General features: G+C 39.4%; 1 protein-coding gene across 4 annotated transcripts in view; it reads left to right on the forward strand.

Annotated features, from left to right (window-relative positions):
* Window positions 1-20,142, forward strand: part of stx1a (syntaxin 1A (brain)) — a 58,601-nt gene that overhangs the window by 31,908 nt on the left and 6,551 nt on the right. For all 4 annotated transcript variants that reach the window (XM_051399445.1, XM_051399446.1, XM_051399447.1 and 1 more), the window contains exons 4-8: window positions 7,392-7,466; window positions 10,521-10,594; window positions 11,122-11,230; window positions 18,670-18,743; window positions 18,844-18,978. In XM_051399445.1, the coding sequence (XP_051255405.1) occupies window positions 7,392-7,466; window positions 10,521-10,594; window positions 11,122-11,230; window positions 18,670-18,743; window positions 18,844-18,978 (467 nt within the window). The remainder of the gene's footprint in view (window positions 1-7,391; window positions 7,467-10,520; window positions 10,595-11,121; window positions 11,231-18,669; window positions 18,744-18,843; window positions 18,979-20,142) is intronic.

Genomic DNA, 20,142 nt, shown 5'->3' on the forward strand with positions numbered 1-20,142 from the left:
CTGAGCTGTAGTGTTATAGCCATTGAAGACACACGCCACGGCCTTATACTGTGGAATAAAATTATCCCTTAGAATGAGGTTAACACGATGTTAGATGGTCAAAGTCAAGGCTAAGGACACGCACATACATTTATGTGCACAATGGAGGTCAAAGCTAGTAAGATAACTCATTCATTTAGGGATAAATCAGTTTAACTGCCCTCTGTCTTCTTGATTCCTGGACCAGCGGTCAGCAAGAGGGATGCGGCGTTAGTGCTCTGATCTAGATTGAAATGTCAAGTGTCAGGAGGCAGGGGGAGGTTTCAAAGTGACAGTAACACTCACAGTAATCCTGTTTTATTGTCTCGGAAGATGTCGCTGGAGAAAGAGAAGTTGTTAGAGAGAAGGAGGGGGGTTGTTAGCAGAGACTTAATCAGGTACAACACCCACATCTGCTGTTGCGTGGTGGCCAAAAAAAGATTCTATGTACTGTTTTTATCTGCAGTTTTTATATTTTCTGCTTGTTTGCTTATTTGCATGTTTATTTATTTACCTAAAATCTTTATCTTTCTTGTATTTGCCGCTTTCTGGGCAACAAGTGTTGCTGTCCACTTACTTTATCTTTTATGTGTAACTTTGTCTATATACAGCATTCAGGGATCATCATCAAATAAAGAGAAGTATGTTAAATACTAATACTTGTCAGATTGTAGCCGATTTGTGCAACAACTATCAGAATGGAAAGGCAGGGGTGAGTGAGTGTGTTGTATCTTTCGTGTAGTGTTGTGGTTAAATGTTATCTGTGCTGTCAGTTTGTCATTACCTGAGTCGGGCAAATATAAGTAATGTTTGAGGGATAAGCTCAGATTCTGTCTCTCCAAAACATCAGGCAACTGGACTCTAGACGATCAATAAGCGGAGCAAACACACAAACGGCTGGTAATATATTTACAGAGTGAGCACAGGGAGACAGAGAGATACTGCAAGATGTAGAAAAAGATAAATGGCTGCAAGTTAGAGATTGGAATGGCAGAAATTGACCCTGAGTTAAGGTGGAGGAAACAGAATTGGCTTGTCTTGTCAGTGTCATGGTGCCCTGACATCAGACTGACACACTCACATTGTGTCGATATAATAATAGGACCTGTTTTATCGGTGTGAAAGATAAGGACAGCTGATTGTGACAGTGAAGAAGAAACCTGGACGGTGTTCATATGTGAGTGGATAAATGTTCCTGCTGTGAAAGCTGGTAGGAAGAATCGGCCCAGACTTCCAGGATGTTCATCTTTTATTAAATCACAGTAATATGCTCCTAAGTGATGTAGGTACCATCATGATCAGTAGACATGAAGGCTGGCAGTATAGTGCAAGTGAAATCAGATCTGGTGTATTCACAAAGGCTGTCAAATATAGTGCTGCAAACTGATAACAAGCTGGTTTTGGTTAATCATGGCTGATGAAAATGCTTATTCGCTTTTTAGCCAAAAGATAGATGAGAGTATCAATACCACTCTCATGTTTGTACCTTTAATATGTTGCTATCGCCAGCTGACTTAGCTTAGCACAAAATTTGGAAACAGTGGGAAACAGCAAGTCTGGCTTTGTCCAAATGTAACAAACTCCAACTACCAGCACCTCAAATGCTCACTAATTAACACGTTGTATCCCGTTTGTGTAATCCATACAAAAAGTGTAAAAATGTCCAATTGCCATTTTACAGATTTTTTTGCTTTGATGGGATCAGTTGCCAGCCGAGACTCCGGGAAGGACTAAATATTCTTGCACATAACACTCCGTAAAAACTGATTTTCTGACAAGAAAGCAAAAATAAGTTGGAGATGGCTTAGTTTAGAAACGTCTGGGTTTATCTATATGTGTAATAATTGCAACATTTTCCATCTTCAGCACGGAGGATGCACTGTTTCCCAAGAAAGTTGCAACAGCAATCAATAACCCCGTGTCTTTGTGTCTTCTGACATTTTAACAGATTGTTGCCATAGAAACAAAACTTTTAAATCAAGCTTAGCCAGGAAGAGAAGTGAGAGGCTAACTTTCCTTTTCACCTCAAATTAAGTCAGTTTTAATATTTATGCAACAGACAGGCTTAATTAGACTACTCTAACCAAGACTAGTCTTGAACTAAGTTCATGCAGTTGGCCCCCTGCTCACTGTATTAGCTGATTTGCATCAGCTTCTTGGTTCAGGCTTTACAGTCACTGTCTCATTCATTAGCTGCTTGGCTACCAGCTCACTATTAGCGTCCAGTCATGTTCTTACAGATGTTGAGCACAGCAATTATAACCTGACACTTGTCACTATTACTCTGCTGATACTTCATGATGACGCCATTTGCTGCAGGAGCTCTCTCCGCCACCACAACACCCATCATTTAAAGATTGAAATGTTCATGTGTTTGTAGAACTAAGTACCGATCCTCTAATGGTCTTTGACTGAAATTGGGAAGTGCTGAATGAGCTTGTGCCTATCTGGTCTGCTTTGTTTATCTGTGTTGTTTCAGTCATTCTGGTTTAATTTGGTCCAGGCAAACATACCAAAATTGATTTTGTTCCCAATACACTTCCAATTGTGTCTATAGTCACATTCAAAGTTATCCCAGTGCTCAGATGGATGCAGTGAATGCATGTAACTACAATGTCCTCGCTTTGGAGTCCTTTTTTCTTCTACAAGTCTGTGCTTCTAACTTGCAAGTGAAGGTAAATTATCTTAAAGATACATTTGTTACATTTTAATAAATATCCTCCATTTATTTTATCTTCTTTCTGCCCTTTTTCTGGCTTTCACATTTCCTCCATTTCTTTCTGCCTCGTAGCATCTCTCTCTCTCTCTCTCTCTCTCTCTCTCTCTCTCTCTCTCTCTCTCTCTCTCTCTCTCGCACTCTCTCTTTTTCCCTCCGCCACTTTGAAACAATCTGAAGCTGGCGATAGGACCGACTGCACACATCGCCATAGCAACACAAAGTCTTAATGATGGCAACAAGCATGACCTGAAGATTTCATTTGAGAGTGTCTGGGAGAGGGATGGGGTGTGAAGCCACAGCTCAATTGACTCCTCAGTTTTGCCCTCTAATTTGCTTCCCTCTCACTTCTCCCTCTACGTATTCATCAGTGTCTGCACTCTTCCTCCTTTTCAGGCAGCCAATAATGAGGCTGAATAGACACTTGATCGAGCAGGTTGGCCTCCTCTGTTTGGTAACCACGAGGGGGAAATCTAATCTAACTCCTTAACACACATACCTACCACAGACACACACACTTCACACACGGCCTCAAACTAAGCTCAGTTTTTGTCATTATCTCTGTGATGCCGGTGCAGCTGACCTCATGGAACAGGTTACCAGAGGTTGCTATGGTTACACAGAAATGAGAGAGACACTTTTCCATAACAATACACCTCTACGTGTTTCTAAAGTTGTGGACACAAAAAAGGTGAATGCACACAAAATAGTGTTAGGAAAAAAAACCCTAATTTTAAATTACCTTCTTTTAGATACAATGAAGTAACTCTTATTCAGACTAAAATAAAACAGATTATAAACATCTCGCTCTGTACACACGTACACACACACACGCCACAAAGCACTGCTTATTCATTTCCCCTCAGGGCCTCAGCCCACCACTTCTGATCAGTCTCTGACCCTGACAAACTCACTGTATGCTGCATACATTTTGCCATTGGCAGCAACATTATTGACAGGAGACACTACTTTATTCAAATGTATACCCAGGATATGGTAATGCTGCGAGTGTTTGTTTTAGAATAGCTAGTGGAAAAAAACATTTCTTCTTTCTTTAGAATTTGATTTCCCATGATTCAAATACTTGATTTAATTATTCATTTCCTCTGCAGTTATCAGATTGTATTAGCGTGTCTGTATATCCTCCATCATCCTCGTATCGTTTTACTATAGTAATGGCTGCACATTTGTGCTTGTCATCAGCTGTCTTTCTTTTTCATGTGAGACAGTATATTTACTGCATGTTTTAATGGTTACATTATATTACACTATACATTACTTTATCACTTAAAGGCACCCTTTGGAGGTTTTTTTTTGTTAATAGGAAAAGTCACCAAAATGCATTGTGTGTACCTTTTAACAAATGTGTTGAATGCCTTTCCTTCCCCATAAAATATTTGCAAAGAATAAGAAGAAGATATACTTTATTAAAGATAAATTCCTTTTTCACTCTTACTTTACACACAGAGGCCAGAAATACAATAATGCACATGCAGGCTTATAGACATGCAAACATGGAGAGATGGTGGAGTGATAGGCTGCCACGTAAGGGCACTCCGCGAGCAGTTAGGGTTTGGGTGACTTGTTCAAGGGCACATCGGCAGTGCACAGGAGGAGGAACTGGCACTTCTCCAGCTGCCAGTCCACACTCCATACTGTCGTCTGTGCTGGACTTGAACCAGCAACCCTCTGGTTCACAGGCCAAGTCTCTACAGACTAAACTGCATATTTTAAATCATACATTGTTTACATGCATGTTTGCAAGCTTGCAGGCTTCTTCTCTGCCTTTGTTGGTGCATGGCTATGCCTCCTTTCTCTCACCTCATTTCCTGTCATCTCTCTGCTATCAAAAAAAGATAAAAGACCACTTGCCTGTGCTCCAGCCATCTTACCTTCATCTTTCTCAGCTGGATGTAAAATTATCTTCTGTGAACAAGTCTGAAGTTATCAGTGAGCACTTTGTCTTGTCCGTGGCTCCGTCTGGCTGAGCTGTATGTACCACAGGTGATGTTCGCTAATATGGAAATGTTAAAATCTGTTAAGCGTATTAAAGGCTTGTAGTACTTTACTGATCAGTTTGTAATAGGTTCACTATGTCCACTGTTATAGATTTACATTATTATCATACAATCTGGTGAGGGGATTTATCCCAGCTAGTGTCTGGTATAAGCTGCTAATTAGGATTCCTATGACATATATTATACAGTTTGAATCAAATTTCGCCTTATTATTATCCTACATTATTGTCTGTTTGTGTTTATGAGTTTTCAGCTCAGTATGCTAGCAATGTGGGCTGTCTCGACTGCTTGTAATTGTCAAAGCTTGATATCTCAAACTGCCTTATTACAGCATTCATGTTATTGCGATTTGTTGTGCAGCTGTAGAGAAGGAGACGATATTATTATCTCATAATTTTAAGCTTCTTTCTTATCACAAAATATGTGCTAATAAACTCATACTGTGTAATCAAATTATCCATTGAGGCTCTCTCTGTAATTGGATGCAGATGTTTGCCATGGATTTCAGTTCAGTAGTGCAACCCCGCCATCTCTTATTCATCTTTGTGATTTATGCAGCTTTAAAGAAGCAGGTAATATACAGAAACAGACTAATTATAAAGAAGTACTCCAGGCAGTCCAGTGATTGAATAGTTTAACTTGAGCATCTTTTAAGGACCATTTTTTAATGTCTTCTGGCTTCCTGGGGCTTGTTAACATATGGAGATTTGGTTCTCTTATGGCATTAAGATGATAAATTACTTTCTCACTGCTTTGCAATGTGCTAAAAATGGCAATTAATGCTTCAGGGTGTAAGAGAATGTGTGTGTGTGTGTGTGTGTGTGTGTGTGTGTGTGTGTGTGTGTGTGTGTGTGTGTGTGTGTGTGTGTGTGTGTGTGTGAGTTGTTCTTCTCTCTCTCCAGACTGATTTTTTTCCACTTCTCTCTGTAGTGAAAACTACATAGACAGGGCAACACTTTTTAAGTTTAAGCACTATAGACATTTGTCTTTCACATATTTTGGCTACACTGGTAATCCTCAAAAAGGTTTATTTTAGCACAGCAGAGAAACTCAATCTAAATAAATCATGCAACACCGGGCTCAGGCTAAATAAAGGAGTCAGTATGCTTCAAACTAGGTCCTTGTCAGATTGTTGAACAGCATCTGAAACCCTGTTGGTTTTTATCTTTCCTAAATGGACAATCCTACAAACATGCTTAAGTTCAAAGTACTGATCATTTTCATTTTCATCATAAAATGAATCTGCTGATTATTTTATTATTTATTATTGTCTCTCTGGAAATAGTTGAAAATTCCCCTCAAACGTTCCCACACCCCAAGGTAATCTGTTTAATCTGTTTGAATAGCTTGTAACAGTCCAAAACCCAAAAGACACTCAGTTTATTAACATATATGACCAAGTTGATGACCAAGAAGAAACCAAGTTGGAACCAAGCACGAACAAATGTTTGCGTTAAAATGAATTAAAGCGCTTAAAAACAGATTCAAATGAATTCCTTGTTGATTGATTTATTGATTAATCGTTGCAGTTGTAGTGTTATGTTAACACTGTTATTGTCTCACCCCTCGCTAAAACAGCATGATTTTTGTATTGAATTCAAGACCGGTTTGTATGACCTCTTGTATGAAGTAGTTTGTTGCAAGAGTTCCCTGGCCTTAAAGCTGCAGTAGGTAACTTAAGGAAAATTAACTTTTTGTCTTAAAAACACCAGGGTTCCTTTGACTCCTCCTAGTACTACTAATGGCACTGGCAAGAATCCACCGCGGCCCAAACAACCAATCAGAGCCGAGACAGATAGTTGATTGCTGAGATGATTCTTAGGTTGTCAAATACCTGGGAATGAGATTCAACAATCAACTATCTTTCTTGGTTTTGATTGGTTGTTTTTGTTCAGGCGTGGTGGATTCTTGCAGGATGCAGTTAAAGTGTCAGCAAATATAACAAAAGGTTACATCCTGCAGCTTTAATATTAAACTTTTGAGTCAGGGTGTGTCCTGACCTCAACGGAAGACCTTCATTATTTATTTGCTTTATTTTCATCAAACAGTCTAGTTGTGCTTTGAGACTCTGTTTTGCATTTGTGACCCCTTGAACAAGAACAGTTTATCCATTTAGAAAGCTGTCAGTACGTCATTATGACAAGAGTTTGATGATCAGTAATAGTTGAAATCTGCCTCCTGATAACATATTTCTGCTGGTAACAATATATTCTTCCTGTTGCAGCCCAGATTGTGCTGCAGTCTTTTGTGATTTTACTTGTTCTTCTGGTCACCAAAATAGCAAATTCTTACTTGTCAACACCCACATGTATCCATGTACCCACATGAGTTTCATCTTCATGTCTCTATGTACTGTACAGTGTATAGGGTGTGTTAGAAAGAGGATAGTGGACTGTAGAGAGAAGTGAAGGATGCTGGTACTTTATACGGAGAAAGCATGGAGAAGGGCAAAATGTGCTGCTGTGGTGATGAATTGTTTGTCCCTGTTGGGAGTGACACTTGTCATTTCTTGTGTGTCAGTATTGATTCTGTCTCTCTGAAACTGGCTAGCACACAGGTTCATGCAAGTGGGTGAGTTAGTAAGTATATACAAGTGTGTGTCCACTAATCTCTTCTCTTTTCCTGTTTTCTCTCCTCAGAAACTAAGGCAGAGCTGGAGGATCTTATGGCAGATATCAAGAAGTTGGCCAACAAAATACGCTCCAAATTAAAGAGTGAGTACAATTCTTTCCCCCTGCCAGAGCTGTAACTAATGATTATTTTCTGTATCAGTCATCAATCAAACCCTTTGCTGTTTTGTGTTTGAATAATTACATACACAAAATTTCAAATATTGACAAATTGCCAAAAAAGTATTTAATCTTTTCTTAAGATATGAATTAAGAAAAATAAGCTAATCGTTGTGTTTGAAGTTGCAACAAACAAATGTCAATGGTAATTTTACATAATAATTATATTATGACAGTTTATACAATTATCATTTGGTGCTCTTTCAGCTCCAGTATGAGGGATTTTATAAACGAAATATTTGGGGATTTTAGGCTGACAAAAAACACCAATTTGAAGATGTTCAATGTTAAATTGGGATCTAGGAAATTGTGACAAGCATTTTTCACCGACCAAAGGATTCATCAATAATAAAAAAGAATAATTATTTGCAACCCTGAAATCTGTATTACAGTATTATGACCATACCCATAATCAGGGTGTGCAGCTGTTTATCTTTTATGTGGTGTGACAGCTCGGGTGCTCTCTCAGGAGAGGAAAGAGAGTACCAAGTGAGACATAAAGAGACAGTGAACTGTATAGCACTTGGCAGCTCACAGACAAGTCAGTTTACACATGTAGATTTGGCACTGCAGTGGGCAGAGTGATTAGTGTCACTCTCCACAGAGGTAGTGGCTGTGATTCATATACACAAGCACACATGAGTTTTATTCACACTTTATGCACATAAACTGACTAATGTTACAGTCACATACTGTGTGCAGGCCTAATCCACGTGTAGCTGGTCCTGGATCTCATCCCGACATGTACAAGGAGAGTTCTTGCTTATTATTTATCCCTGGGTGTTCATATGTATGTATGCATGTGTGTGAGAGGGCTATAATCTTCTTATTCTCTGATTTGTCTGCCACCCTCCCACCTTTTCTGCATTGCTTGTACATTTTGCAACACATCATTATCTTCTGTACTTTCTTATATTCAACTTTTCCTTTTGCTTGCAGCTTTCTCGTCTTCCTTTTTTCCCCCTTTTCTGGCAATATGAAGATTTTTTTCTATTCTTGTGGCGCTCCTGAAATTCTGTGGCATGAAAACTTCTGTGCCCACCACATAACTAATTATCTACTATATAAAACACTCTCCAGTGCCTCCCTACAAGAATCAGGTGACAAAGAATAGGGGTGAGACATTAAAGATCTGTATACAGTATCTTTCAGGAAAGTAGAGCACAACTTTAGTGCAGAGAGCTCGAAGATAATAGCCCCTATCCCTCATCCTACAGCCTGCACCCCAATTCCACACACACACACACACACACACACACACACACACACACACACACACACTGTCGGGTGCACTGTACACACTGATACACACACTTGACAAAAGTGCTATTAGGCAGAACAGGCTCTGCATCATAAGCCAATAACTGTGTCACTCCAGTTCACATCAGCTGTTGCCACAGGATACCTTTGTGTAACTGTGTGTGTGCCTGCTGTGTGTTTGTTTGTTTGTGTGTGTTTGGTTGGTTGGTCAGTAAGTGACATCATCTTTGTAAAACTGCACCCTGGGATCGTTCCTCAACAAGGACTGTCATCATTTATTCTCTTTTGCTTTGCAATTCTCAGTCAGTCTAGCATGTTCAGTCTGTGAATTTCTACAAAAACAGAAGACAGATTATTCAGATGGTGATCTTGATGTATTTAGATAATATCTATTTTAATGGATCTTTAGCAGCTATTGAAATTTCTCCTTTTGTTAAGTTTTTTTTTAATACAATGTATGCTTTGTGAAAAGGCCTATTATTATGCAGGAAAAGGTTGAAGCTGATGCCATGTATGGATGCTCCTGGGTTTGTCTGTGACATTCAAACAAGTTGGTGCTAAGGGACTAAAGGAATATGTGCCAAGAAAGCATCCCCAATGGCTAAATCAATCAGGGCAGAATATCTAGTTGTTCAGAGATACTAGAACCGTAGCATGATATCACGATTAAACATATTTGTGAATTAGATGCCTTATTACCTGTGATATTCTGTTGTATTGTAAGTGCACTTGTTTACCCTGTTGGCTCAAGCTCTTTGCATAAACAGGGCGGTGCACAGTGCGCACAGTAAGAGCAGCTGCAGGTGTAGACATCTCATAAAATATCCCTGAATGTGCAGGAGCTGGCACAGCCATCTCATCCCTGTTTAAATGACTGAAACATGGGAAAATGTAAAGGAGCAGGCTCTTACATCTCTGTATAATTCCGTAATTGATAGAGTACCTCACATGGCCCCACATTGACAGTCTCTTTAATTTATGTTATTATGGTTGGCAGCGGCTCCTCTACAATGACTTCTTGAGGTGTGCCTGTGAGGGAGCAGCAAGGAAAGTTCTTATTACAAGCAAAAAGCCCTTTTTTCTTCTTAAAATCCTCTGAAGATTCAAGAAAAAGAGCAGAGTTATCCCAGTAATTAAAACCTTGATACATTTCTTAACAGTCAGGCCTCTACCGCACTAGTTATTAAATGTCCATCGGAGTGACTGATTTGACTTGTGATTAATTGTTAATTAATTTGTGTCGAGCAGAGAGCTACTGTAGCTTTAACACGCAAGCCCCTCTCTAGTTATTATATAATAATTGCCTTTCCGTATGTACCTTGGTTCAGAACAAGAGAGAACAACTGACCAGCTTACCATCTTGATCTTAATCCGTTATCTCAAAAACAAAGGCTGTTTTTTTATGAAAACTATTGTGGATTTTCAGGATCTCCTGAGATTGAATCCTTGTGTCTCTGATGACCTCCTGACCTTTCTTCTTACACAACCCTCAAGGCAAAATGTCAGCTTTGCACACAAAGTCTGTTTCTCATTATCTATTTGGCAGATTAGCTCTACTACTGCTAAAACACTAAAACATCCCTTTTATTTTGTGTGATGTGGTGAACCTCCAGAGGCAGCCAACAGCGCTGTAGTCTTTATTTTTGTTTTTCTTTGTATTACTTTTCAAAAGGAGCTCTCACCCTGTGATTGAATGTGTATTTCTGTATATCCTTTCAGGTATCCAGCAAACCATTGAGCAAGAAGAAGGCCAGAACAGGTCATCAGCCGACCTGAGGATACGCAAGACACAGGTACAGCTCTGGAGAGAAGGCGGCAGAGTCAACAGCTGTGTCCCGATTACATACTGCATACTAATTGTGTTCAATATGCATTACATACATAGATGGATAGATAGTAATGGGGCAGTTAGTATAAAATAAATGAGGAAATGTTTATGTGTACCAGTAAATCTGTTTTGGAATGGCACTGTTAAGCAAAAGCTAAATGTTCTTTTGTAATACTTATTTTTTATACTTTATTTTAATTTTTACAGCTGTGAGTGGCTCCTCCATTTCCTTTGTGCAGAGCATTGTGGGTACCCACCAACAGCGCATGAAATCCTTGTTTTTTTAATCTGCATACTGACCAACTTGAGTATACTCAATTTTGTGTGAACACATTACATAGAATTAAGATGCAGTATAAAAGAGGTACATAGCTACACTGTGTTTGCACCTGGTCGCCTCCTGTTCATTTACCATTTAAATGACTTATTAAGTTGGTGTCTGCTGCTGGCATTGAGCAGGTTTAAGTGAAATGTTTTGTTATTCCTCTCCAGCACTCCACACTGTCCCGTAAGTTTGTCGAGGTGATGTCAGAATACAACACCACCCAGTCGGACTACAGGGAGCGCTGCAAGGGACGCATTCAGAGACAGCTGGAGATAAGTGAGTAGACCTGGAAGACAGAGCACACATGTTAACACTGCATGATTTACAGAAACACATGTGCATCTCCTCTCAGTCACATAGTGTTTGGTTGTTGTGCAAGTTTGTTTAAAGGCTGATGTTGCGTTGGAGATTCATGCAGGTTGGCAGAGCTCAAACCGAAAACAAGGTGTTTTCATTCACAGCAAATCACTTGTCATAAGTCAGACTAGACGATCACCTCTTGACATGTCTTGGTCATTTGACAGGACACACTTATGGTGTAAACAGTGTCAAGAAAGAAGGATCACTGTCAGAGAACAATGGAACAATTCTGACAACCTAATCTTTGTGCTGGTGTGTCATGTGGCGCCACAGATCCCACATTGGTTGTCTTCCACTATGTCACACTACAGGGGATAAAACGACTGACTGTCATTTTTGATGCTCAATTCCATTTTTGATCCCCCAGTCTAATACTGTGTACATACAGTATGACGCATAACCCCGGCCAATACTATTGCCTCAATGTGGTTTGCGAAATGTATTGTAATTGTTGTTCGATCCAGGGGTTGCTGAAACTTTTGGTCTGCTTTGGTCATTTCTGTTTCATTTCTTTCCTCCTTTATTTCAAGTCCTATGAGAAAACCCTTTCATCCTCAGCCTGAGCATCATCCTTCCCCTGTTATTACTTAGATGTTGGTTTCACATTAATTAGGCTAAAAATATAGTCTGCTCCCGCATTCCCCATCACTTTGTAAAGTGTCAAACTCATATTACACCTGTAGACTATCACCCAGCTTTGCAAGAGCATTACTACGTCTACATACTCTTACAAAAGTGTGAGGATATGCCATTACTGCTACACATCTATGCACATGTGATGACAATCAGTGAAATCCATGTGGTGAGAAGTGAATGCTGAAAGAGGCCATTCACTCATCTTTATTTTTGGATCCTTTGCTTTGTGAATTCTGGCAGGAGAAAACATCACCACAACCCGACCCCTGCTAGTACCATAACCACTTTACACACATGGTCTTAATTTACACTAATGCTCATTTTAGTAAGTTCTTACTGTATGTAACAGTTGACATGCAGTGTGGTTTATAAAACCACATGCAAGGTTTACACAAATGTATTAAGTGCATTATTTTCTTCTGCATTCATGTGATTCACTGTCTGACACAGTTATTATTAATGAAAAAAAGGCTCTAATTAGGTTGGTTGGAAAATAATTTACCTCAGCTTCATTTCAACTTACTGTCCTCAAGGGAAAATCTGTCTCTCAGCCAAATAAAATACAGAACACCGACTTGAACATAAAACATAATAAATACATGACACATGTAAAAGCTAATTATAAAAACCCTCCACACAAACTCATCCATGGCACTTGTAGAGGACTATGTAATTCGTTTTGTTTATAGACAATTTTCAGTTTATCCCATCCATATTTTCATTTTGAATTCGTCTGGTGTAGTGTACCAAAACAACCGTCCTCACTCAACACATACATCACCAACACCCACACCCATATTCATGCACATGCCAGATTGCTTCAGCTCAGATCTGAGCTCCTCTCACTCGTGTCACACTGTATGTGTGATATGATTTGACAGGTATTAGCTGTAGGCTCCTGGGACTCCTGGACCAGACAATGACACGGTCTCTGCAACGGCATCCTGGCAGGCTGCACCTTGCCAGCTGCCCCTAACAGTCATCGTGATACAGTCACCTTACACACAAAGACACATAAACACACACACAGACTCACACTCACACACACACACACACACACACACACACACACATATGCATGCAGAGAAGAACACTATGACTCATTTAGTGGTAATAGCAGAGGAGAGCCTCTGGCCATCTGTCAATTTAGAGCAGACACATGCAGCAGGTCTATATGTGTGAGTGCTGCCCAGAATACGCTAAATGTGGTCCAGTGAAAAGAACAGCAGTGATAACCCACAGTACGTTCTGGGGGTTAATCAAAGGACAGACCCTCCTTATGGAATAAAAACACACACCTGACTCACTTTTTCCTTGAGCACCTCCAGATTCATTTGGATTTGATTTAGTCAGCTGGTGAGGTCACAGGAGGCCTTAGCTGATATCACCTGTCGTCAAGGAAGGGATTAGACACGCAGGGAGATGGAATAAGAGCACAGAAGAGAGGGACAATTATGAGCACGAGGCAAAGGGAGAAATGCAGTTTTTTAATTTAAAAAGTCTCCACTGGAGCTCTTCCCATTCATATTGCGTTTAGTCTCTATTTGGATCTGACATAATTTAATTCCTTTAGGCCAATTTGGCAATAGAGCTGTTGTACTAACCCTTTTGACTTGTTTGTGTGTGAATCAATAAGAGTGTGCCACACACAGAGGGAAACATAGTCTGGTTTATCAGAGTGAGAATGGATGTTTCTTCTCCTGCTTCACTCCTTTCATGTTCGCCTCTGGATACAGAGATGAAATAAACAGGAAGGCAACACTGTGACATATTGTAAACATGTAACAATGTAACATGTAATTGTCAAGACAGCAAAAAAATAATTTTTGCCCCTATTTTCTCAGCATGCCAGAGTTACTGTCTCTATCACAGGCACAGTAACCCTAAGTCCAAATATATGTGCATCCCCCCTCACCAAACTGACTTTCTGTGTGTGTGTGTGTGTGTGTGTGTGTGTGTGTGTGTGTGTGTGTGTGTGTGTGTGTCATACATTTATACGGTATATATAATTTTGTCATTGTCCCAAGTCTTTATAAATGAAGAAAAACCCAATAATTTTGGCAGTTGATGGGCCTGTCCTTTAAAATGAAATTTAACTTAAAACCAGAGAAAACGTATTAATTAGTGGACTTTAGATTTCTTGGCTGGGAGTTGTATCTTCTTGGAGAACATGACATTTGAACAATTAGTTTTTTGTATGATCAAACAAGATATATGACATGTGAATTAGTGTGATTTAGAGGTGCTGGTAGACTGATTTACTTACCTTTGGATAGAGCCAGGCTAGCTGTTTCCTCTTTCTTTGAATCTTTCTGCAACATTAACTGTCTGCTGCCTCCGGCTTCATATATAACAGACAGATGTAAGGGTTATATTAATCCTATCTCTCTGCAAGAAAGCAAATGTTCCCCAACATGTATAAAGGGTTTTACTGTATCTTCCATGTTCTAAAGAGAGAGTTATTGAAGCTCAACTACAGTAACACATCTGTTTGAATATTTCTGCAATGCCACATAAACATTTGATATTTAAAGCCAGTGCAATGGCAGTTCTGTAGCATTTCAGTTTATCATTGATTGAAAATGCAGAATATCACACATCCATTTGCTTCTACAAGCCGACAGGCCGGCCCAGCAGGATGGAGGGAATGTTGGTCACAGGCATCGCAGGGCCTCTTTGACATTTAATTGTTATGTTTTATTTCCCCGTGGACACTCCCCTGACTCACAATGCCAGGGAAAAAGACAGTGATGTACACCAACACATTCTTCCTGTATAACAAACAGACTGACCTATATGTGTGCAGATAACAAGCCGTAAATGCCTTTCTCATTCCTCTGCAGGTGAAATTGCAGCGAACAGGACCATAAAAATCCCTCGCCTGCATTCGCTCTGTTCCTAGGGGGTCTCACTTCATTTGTGTTACATAACAATGGAAATGAAATAATACTGTTACTGGTAGCAACATAGTATGAATGATTTAATAGACCATAAATGCTACGGGTGAAGTGAGACTTATTGGCTTCATATTAGGCTTCTCAGGGTTTGGGTCTCCATGGTAACAAATAAGAGCCTCCCTCTGAGCCTGTCAGGGCTTTAAAAAAGCCAATGAGGAGCGTGTGTGTGTGTGTGTGTATATTTGTGTGTGTAGGAAGTGAGATAAATAGGGTAGGGTAGAACCAGAGCGCCTTCTGTTTTTTTTTCCCCCTCACAATTATCCATGACTCATTGTCGCTCATCTATGTCCTTCAACTCTAACTCTGACCCTCTTTAATGTTGTAGTTTTAGCCTTAATGATAGAGAGATTATTTATTATCAGAGAGGCAGGGAGAATATGAAATTGATCACAGAGATGTGGTGAACGTGGTCCTCTTTGTCTCATTTGTCAAACTGCAAAATGTCATTGCTGAACATGAGTAGATTCTTAAGTACGGTAATGAAACAGCAGGACCACTTAACCACAACTAAATGAAATTCATTGGTTTAATATGGATATGACGTTTGGATTAGACACGATATGCCCGGCGTATGAGAAAAGAAATGAACAAATGTGCCCTCTGAAACACACATGGGCGCACGTTCATGCATCGGTAAATGTTAGAGAGCCGCTTCATCAGTATTCTGTCCGTGAAGGCAATCATTGGCTCTGACTCTCGACCATCATCAGTCACCATCAACCTACCTGCTCTGCCACTGAGGCCCCCCACACCAGCCACCAGTTTTCATCGCGCATATAAACACAACACACACACACATACTCACACACACACACACACACACTTTGATTAGGTCATGAATAGAGGTTTTGTAGTTGCCTCAAGAACATCCAGGGAGACACAGCAGCTAGATGTCTGTTAGAGAGAAGAAGTAGAGTGACATCTAATAAAGGTGGTAAAAAATTAATTTGTCTGGTGTGTTTTCATCATTAACATTTTAGGAGAACACACTTATTCGCTTTTTGCCAAGAGTTAAATGACAGCATTGATACCACCTTCATGTCTGTCGGGTAAATATGAATCTACCTGTGCCAAAGCATGAGTATTGCAGCCACCGTAGTTTCTACTTTGCACTTGGTTGAATCAAGAGGTTTCAGTTGGTTGCAAACTTCACCACTAGATGCCACTAAATCCTATACACTGATCCTTTCACTTCTTCCATTTGTTTGATTTTTTTCCTTGTAAAATACTGTGTTCTTTAACCTCGTTATCAAATAAAATCCTTCAAATGAGAGAGGAGAAATTACTCTGGTTTAACTGTGGACTCTTGTTGTCCACATTAAGGCCATAACCTGTGATGTGGGGTCATAAACAGACGTTTCATTCTAAGGAGTCACAAGCCAGAAAGGTTGGTAATCACTGGCTTCCTTTAGGTTCACATGCAAGTAACATTTCTGTCCCAGGTTAAAACAACAAGAACAAGCTTTGAAATTTATTTTTAGCCATTATATGTTGTATTTATTTATTTTTTTTACTTTGTGTAGTTGCACTGCTAAGATTTTATAATATTTGCTTTTTCTCTCTTTCATATCAAACTGCTGCTCCTTGACATGCTGTATATTACTTTTCTTCTAAGTCTTAATTTTGTTCTTGTTGGCTTTAATATATTATGCCTGGATAAGATTAGCATAATCAATAAAACATAAACATAACAACTGAGAGAAGTCTGTACACCAGGTAATAGTTTGTGTCTTTATGGGGCAGAGATAGTACGTACTGTATCTAGCCTCACAGAGGATTTAAAATGTGCAAAGGAAAGATTGGAGATGATGCTGACTGTGACTTACAGCGTCAGTGGAGCAGAGATGGAGCCCAGGAGGGGCAGCTCTGCAGGCGGAGTCAGCACTCATACATGAGAATATTAATGTAGGTGTAGGGGAATGTTCAAGAAGTAGCACAACTCCGTCAGGGAAAATAAAGATGGATGAGGAGCAAGCACATCAGCAGGAAGAAGCAGTAGGATGTGCTGTTGTGCAGGCGGGGTCAGAAGATAGAGAGATAGAAAGTTTGTTAGGGGGAGCCACAGAGTACTGAGGCAAACTTAATAAAGTGCTGAATAAGTAAGTGATGTCCTTAACGTTTATTTACTCTTTAAAGCTGCACACTCAAGGATTATGTGGCTACTTTATTCATGTTTTGCCCATTCTGACTATTGAAGGGGAAATGTCAAAAGATTATCTAAGTATTCAATTTTAACCCTAAATGATTTACAGAATGACCCAAGCGGTTCTGATCAAACATGACTGATATATCTGGCTCAATATTTACACCTTTGCGTCCCTTCATATGTTACTGGTCTTTTTAAAGGCAGGAAAATTAAGTTTGGAGGTTTTAAAAACTGGAGAGACAGAAAGGAACCATTCAAAAATAGAATACAAACAAAATATTTAAAGTATACATTGATCCTTCCTCTGAGAGTATTAGAGGTTAATGACACTTATGTTATGCACAGGATGAAAGAGGTAATGTAGGACAAACGCTACAATGCAGTAGTTTATCATGAGCAGTTCTGGCTATATTCCATTACAGCTTAAATTATGATTAAAGTCCACTGTAATAAATAGATCTAGAGAGGAGGAAACCTCAAGTGCAGACTTTGATTATCCTCATATTTTTTGAGAAGCAGCTGGATCTGGAGGGGGAAAACATGCTGGACTAGCCAACAGGAAAGGGAAAGGGTTAAGTAATTGTTTGATCTCTGAACTGCTGAGAAGACTGTTTCAGGCTGAAATGTACTCAGTAGTATTTGAACTGCAAACCTCTGAGTGTTGGGACCGGGCAGTGTTTATACAACTGAAGGTGTGTCTGGTGTTGCAGTGCAGAGGCTAGTGGTGGTGGGACAGCATAATTTCTAACTGAGCCTTGTGTTATAGGTTGAATTCACATAAACATTTGAATATTTTATGCCTAGTTAAGCACTGACAAATCCACAAACACACACTTTTATTCAGATCAACTGAAAGTTAAAGTTGATATGTTTTTCCCACATTGAAGTTTAATTTCCACATAAAAATCCTTAAAATGTTATCTACTTCTTCTACCTCATTAAATGTTCTTCTTCTGGAGACAATATGTCTTCTACTTCACTGTAAAGTCCATTCTCAGTGTATGTAGTGTATGTGCACTGGTGGATTAATTCTTCTATATCACACTTGCCTACTTGCATACTGGACCAGGATCACGATCAATGAGCACAGAGACTTTCATCAGATGACTCTGCACATACATCATTCTACACAGTGAAGCTCAAACATCCAACTGTAGGAACAAGAAGAAAAACATATTTTTGAGCCGAGGAGACTCTAAAGTTAAGGGTGTCCACTTGTAATCCAGATCCATGGTGATATAATAGCTCTTTATGTATGACTGCATCTGTTCCGCAATTAATGCTCAGGCTAAACTATTATGTTTACGTCACATCCACTGCTGTTCAGAAAGAATGTAAGAATAAGGAGTACAAAATGCAGTATAGACAGTAAAAGGGAGATTGATAGAAAGGAAATGAGCATGTGGAAAAGAGAGAGGTATACAGCTCTTGTTTTAATGAATCGTCAGACTGACATTAGGAGGAGGGTAACCATTTAATCTAATAACAATGCACCTACACTTCTTAATACCTGAGCTTAAATATACTGTAATAGTCACATACTTGGTGAATCTCCGCAACGCCTACAAACATGATTGCTGTTATAGATGTTTATGGGTATGTGTTTGCCCTTTTAGCTGGGAGAAACACAACAAATGAAGAGCTGGAGAGCATGTTGGAGAGTGACAACCCGGCTATCTTTACCTCGGGGGTAAGTGATGCAACAAATGTGACATAAATCCACACAGAGCACCTTTATTTTATCCAATTCTACTCTTATCTAACTCTTTCCTTCTGTTACGACATCCTAGATCGTTATGGACAACATCACTGAGCAAGCTATGAATGAGATCGAGACGCGGCACACTGAGATCATCAAGCTGGAAAACAGCATCAGAGAGCTTCACGACATGTTCATGGACATGGCCATGATGGTGGAGAGCCAGGTGAAAACAGTGACCCTCTCTCAGTACCTGCAGCTGTGTGTTGCTCAGTCAAATGCATGTGAAAACAAAGCTGCAGACACTAAATTCATTCAGAAATTGGCAATCCATCTGCCAACATGGGCGATATAAAGAAGAGTTACAATTCTAGTTTCTAGACTCAGAATTTCCTACTGTGAGTGGTTTCAAAGGGTGGCCTGGCTTATGCAAGAAGTTCAGTAGCACACTGTGTTCACCATGGTACAATCATTAAAGCTAATGTTGCTTCTCTCTATCATGAAAATAACTCCACTTCAGACAGACGGCAACTGGCAGTCTTTTAATTTTATTTTAATTTAATAATAAAGTTGTAGCGTGTATTAGTATAGCTATTGGCCTATCTATGCCAACAGAGTTGGATGGAGGTTATGTTTTCAGCTCCATCTGGTTTTCTGTTTGCAAAATATCTCAGTAAATTTAGATAGAATTTGGGGCACACATAATTATTGGCTCAAGGATCAGTTGATTAGAATTTGGTGATTATTTGTATTTGGGATTTCTGCCATTAGACCATTTTTTATACATAATTATCATGCTGCGTTCACAAGCTGTAAAGAAACCTGACATTTGGGACTTTCAAGTTGGCAACTCAACAGCGTTTTGTTAATTTGCTGTTTTGTAAAAGCATTAAATGATAAACAAACCTTAACTTTTACAGGAGCTTTGGATTAGTTTAGGTTTCCCTGCGGTAGAAATGTTTTTCTGTTAGAGAACAGATATGTTGTATAGTGCACATTGTACTGAGGATTTTATGCCATCCAGTGAGAAATGAACAATGATATGTATCTTATAGCTTATAGCTTCCTCAAAGCCACTTATAAATTATCCTCAAGTGTAAGACTTGCCTTTGCTCTTCTAAGTAATGTGTTGAGCTTCAGGTAAATCTTTAGGCCATGCCTGTATGTGTGACTGCATGAGTGTGTGGGCTGAACCCCCAGAGAGATTAACTTCTTCACTCATCAGAAATACCGTCTGAATTATGGAAATGTGAATCTGAGCGCATGAATAAGAAAATATGCTGAATGACTAATATGAAAGTAAATTGTTTACAACGAGAGCACAATGCAATAACAGGCTTCCTCTCATAATTTTAATGTGGGAGTGATAATTGTTTAAATGTCTAATAAT

This window comes from Dicentrarchus labrax, unplaced genomic scaffold (genome assembly GCF_905237075.1).
Source record: "Dicentrarchus labrax unplaced genomic scaffold, dlabrax2021, whole genome shotgun sequence".
Lineage (NCBI taxonomy): Eukaryota > Metazoa > Chordata > Actinopteri > Moronidae > Dicentrarchus > Dicentrarchus labrax.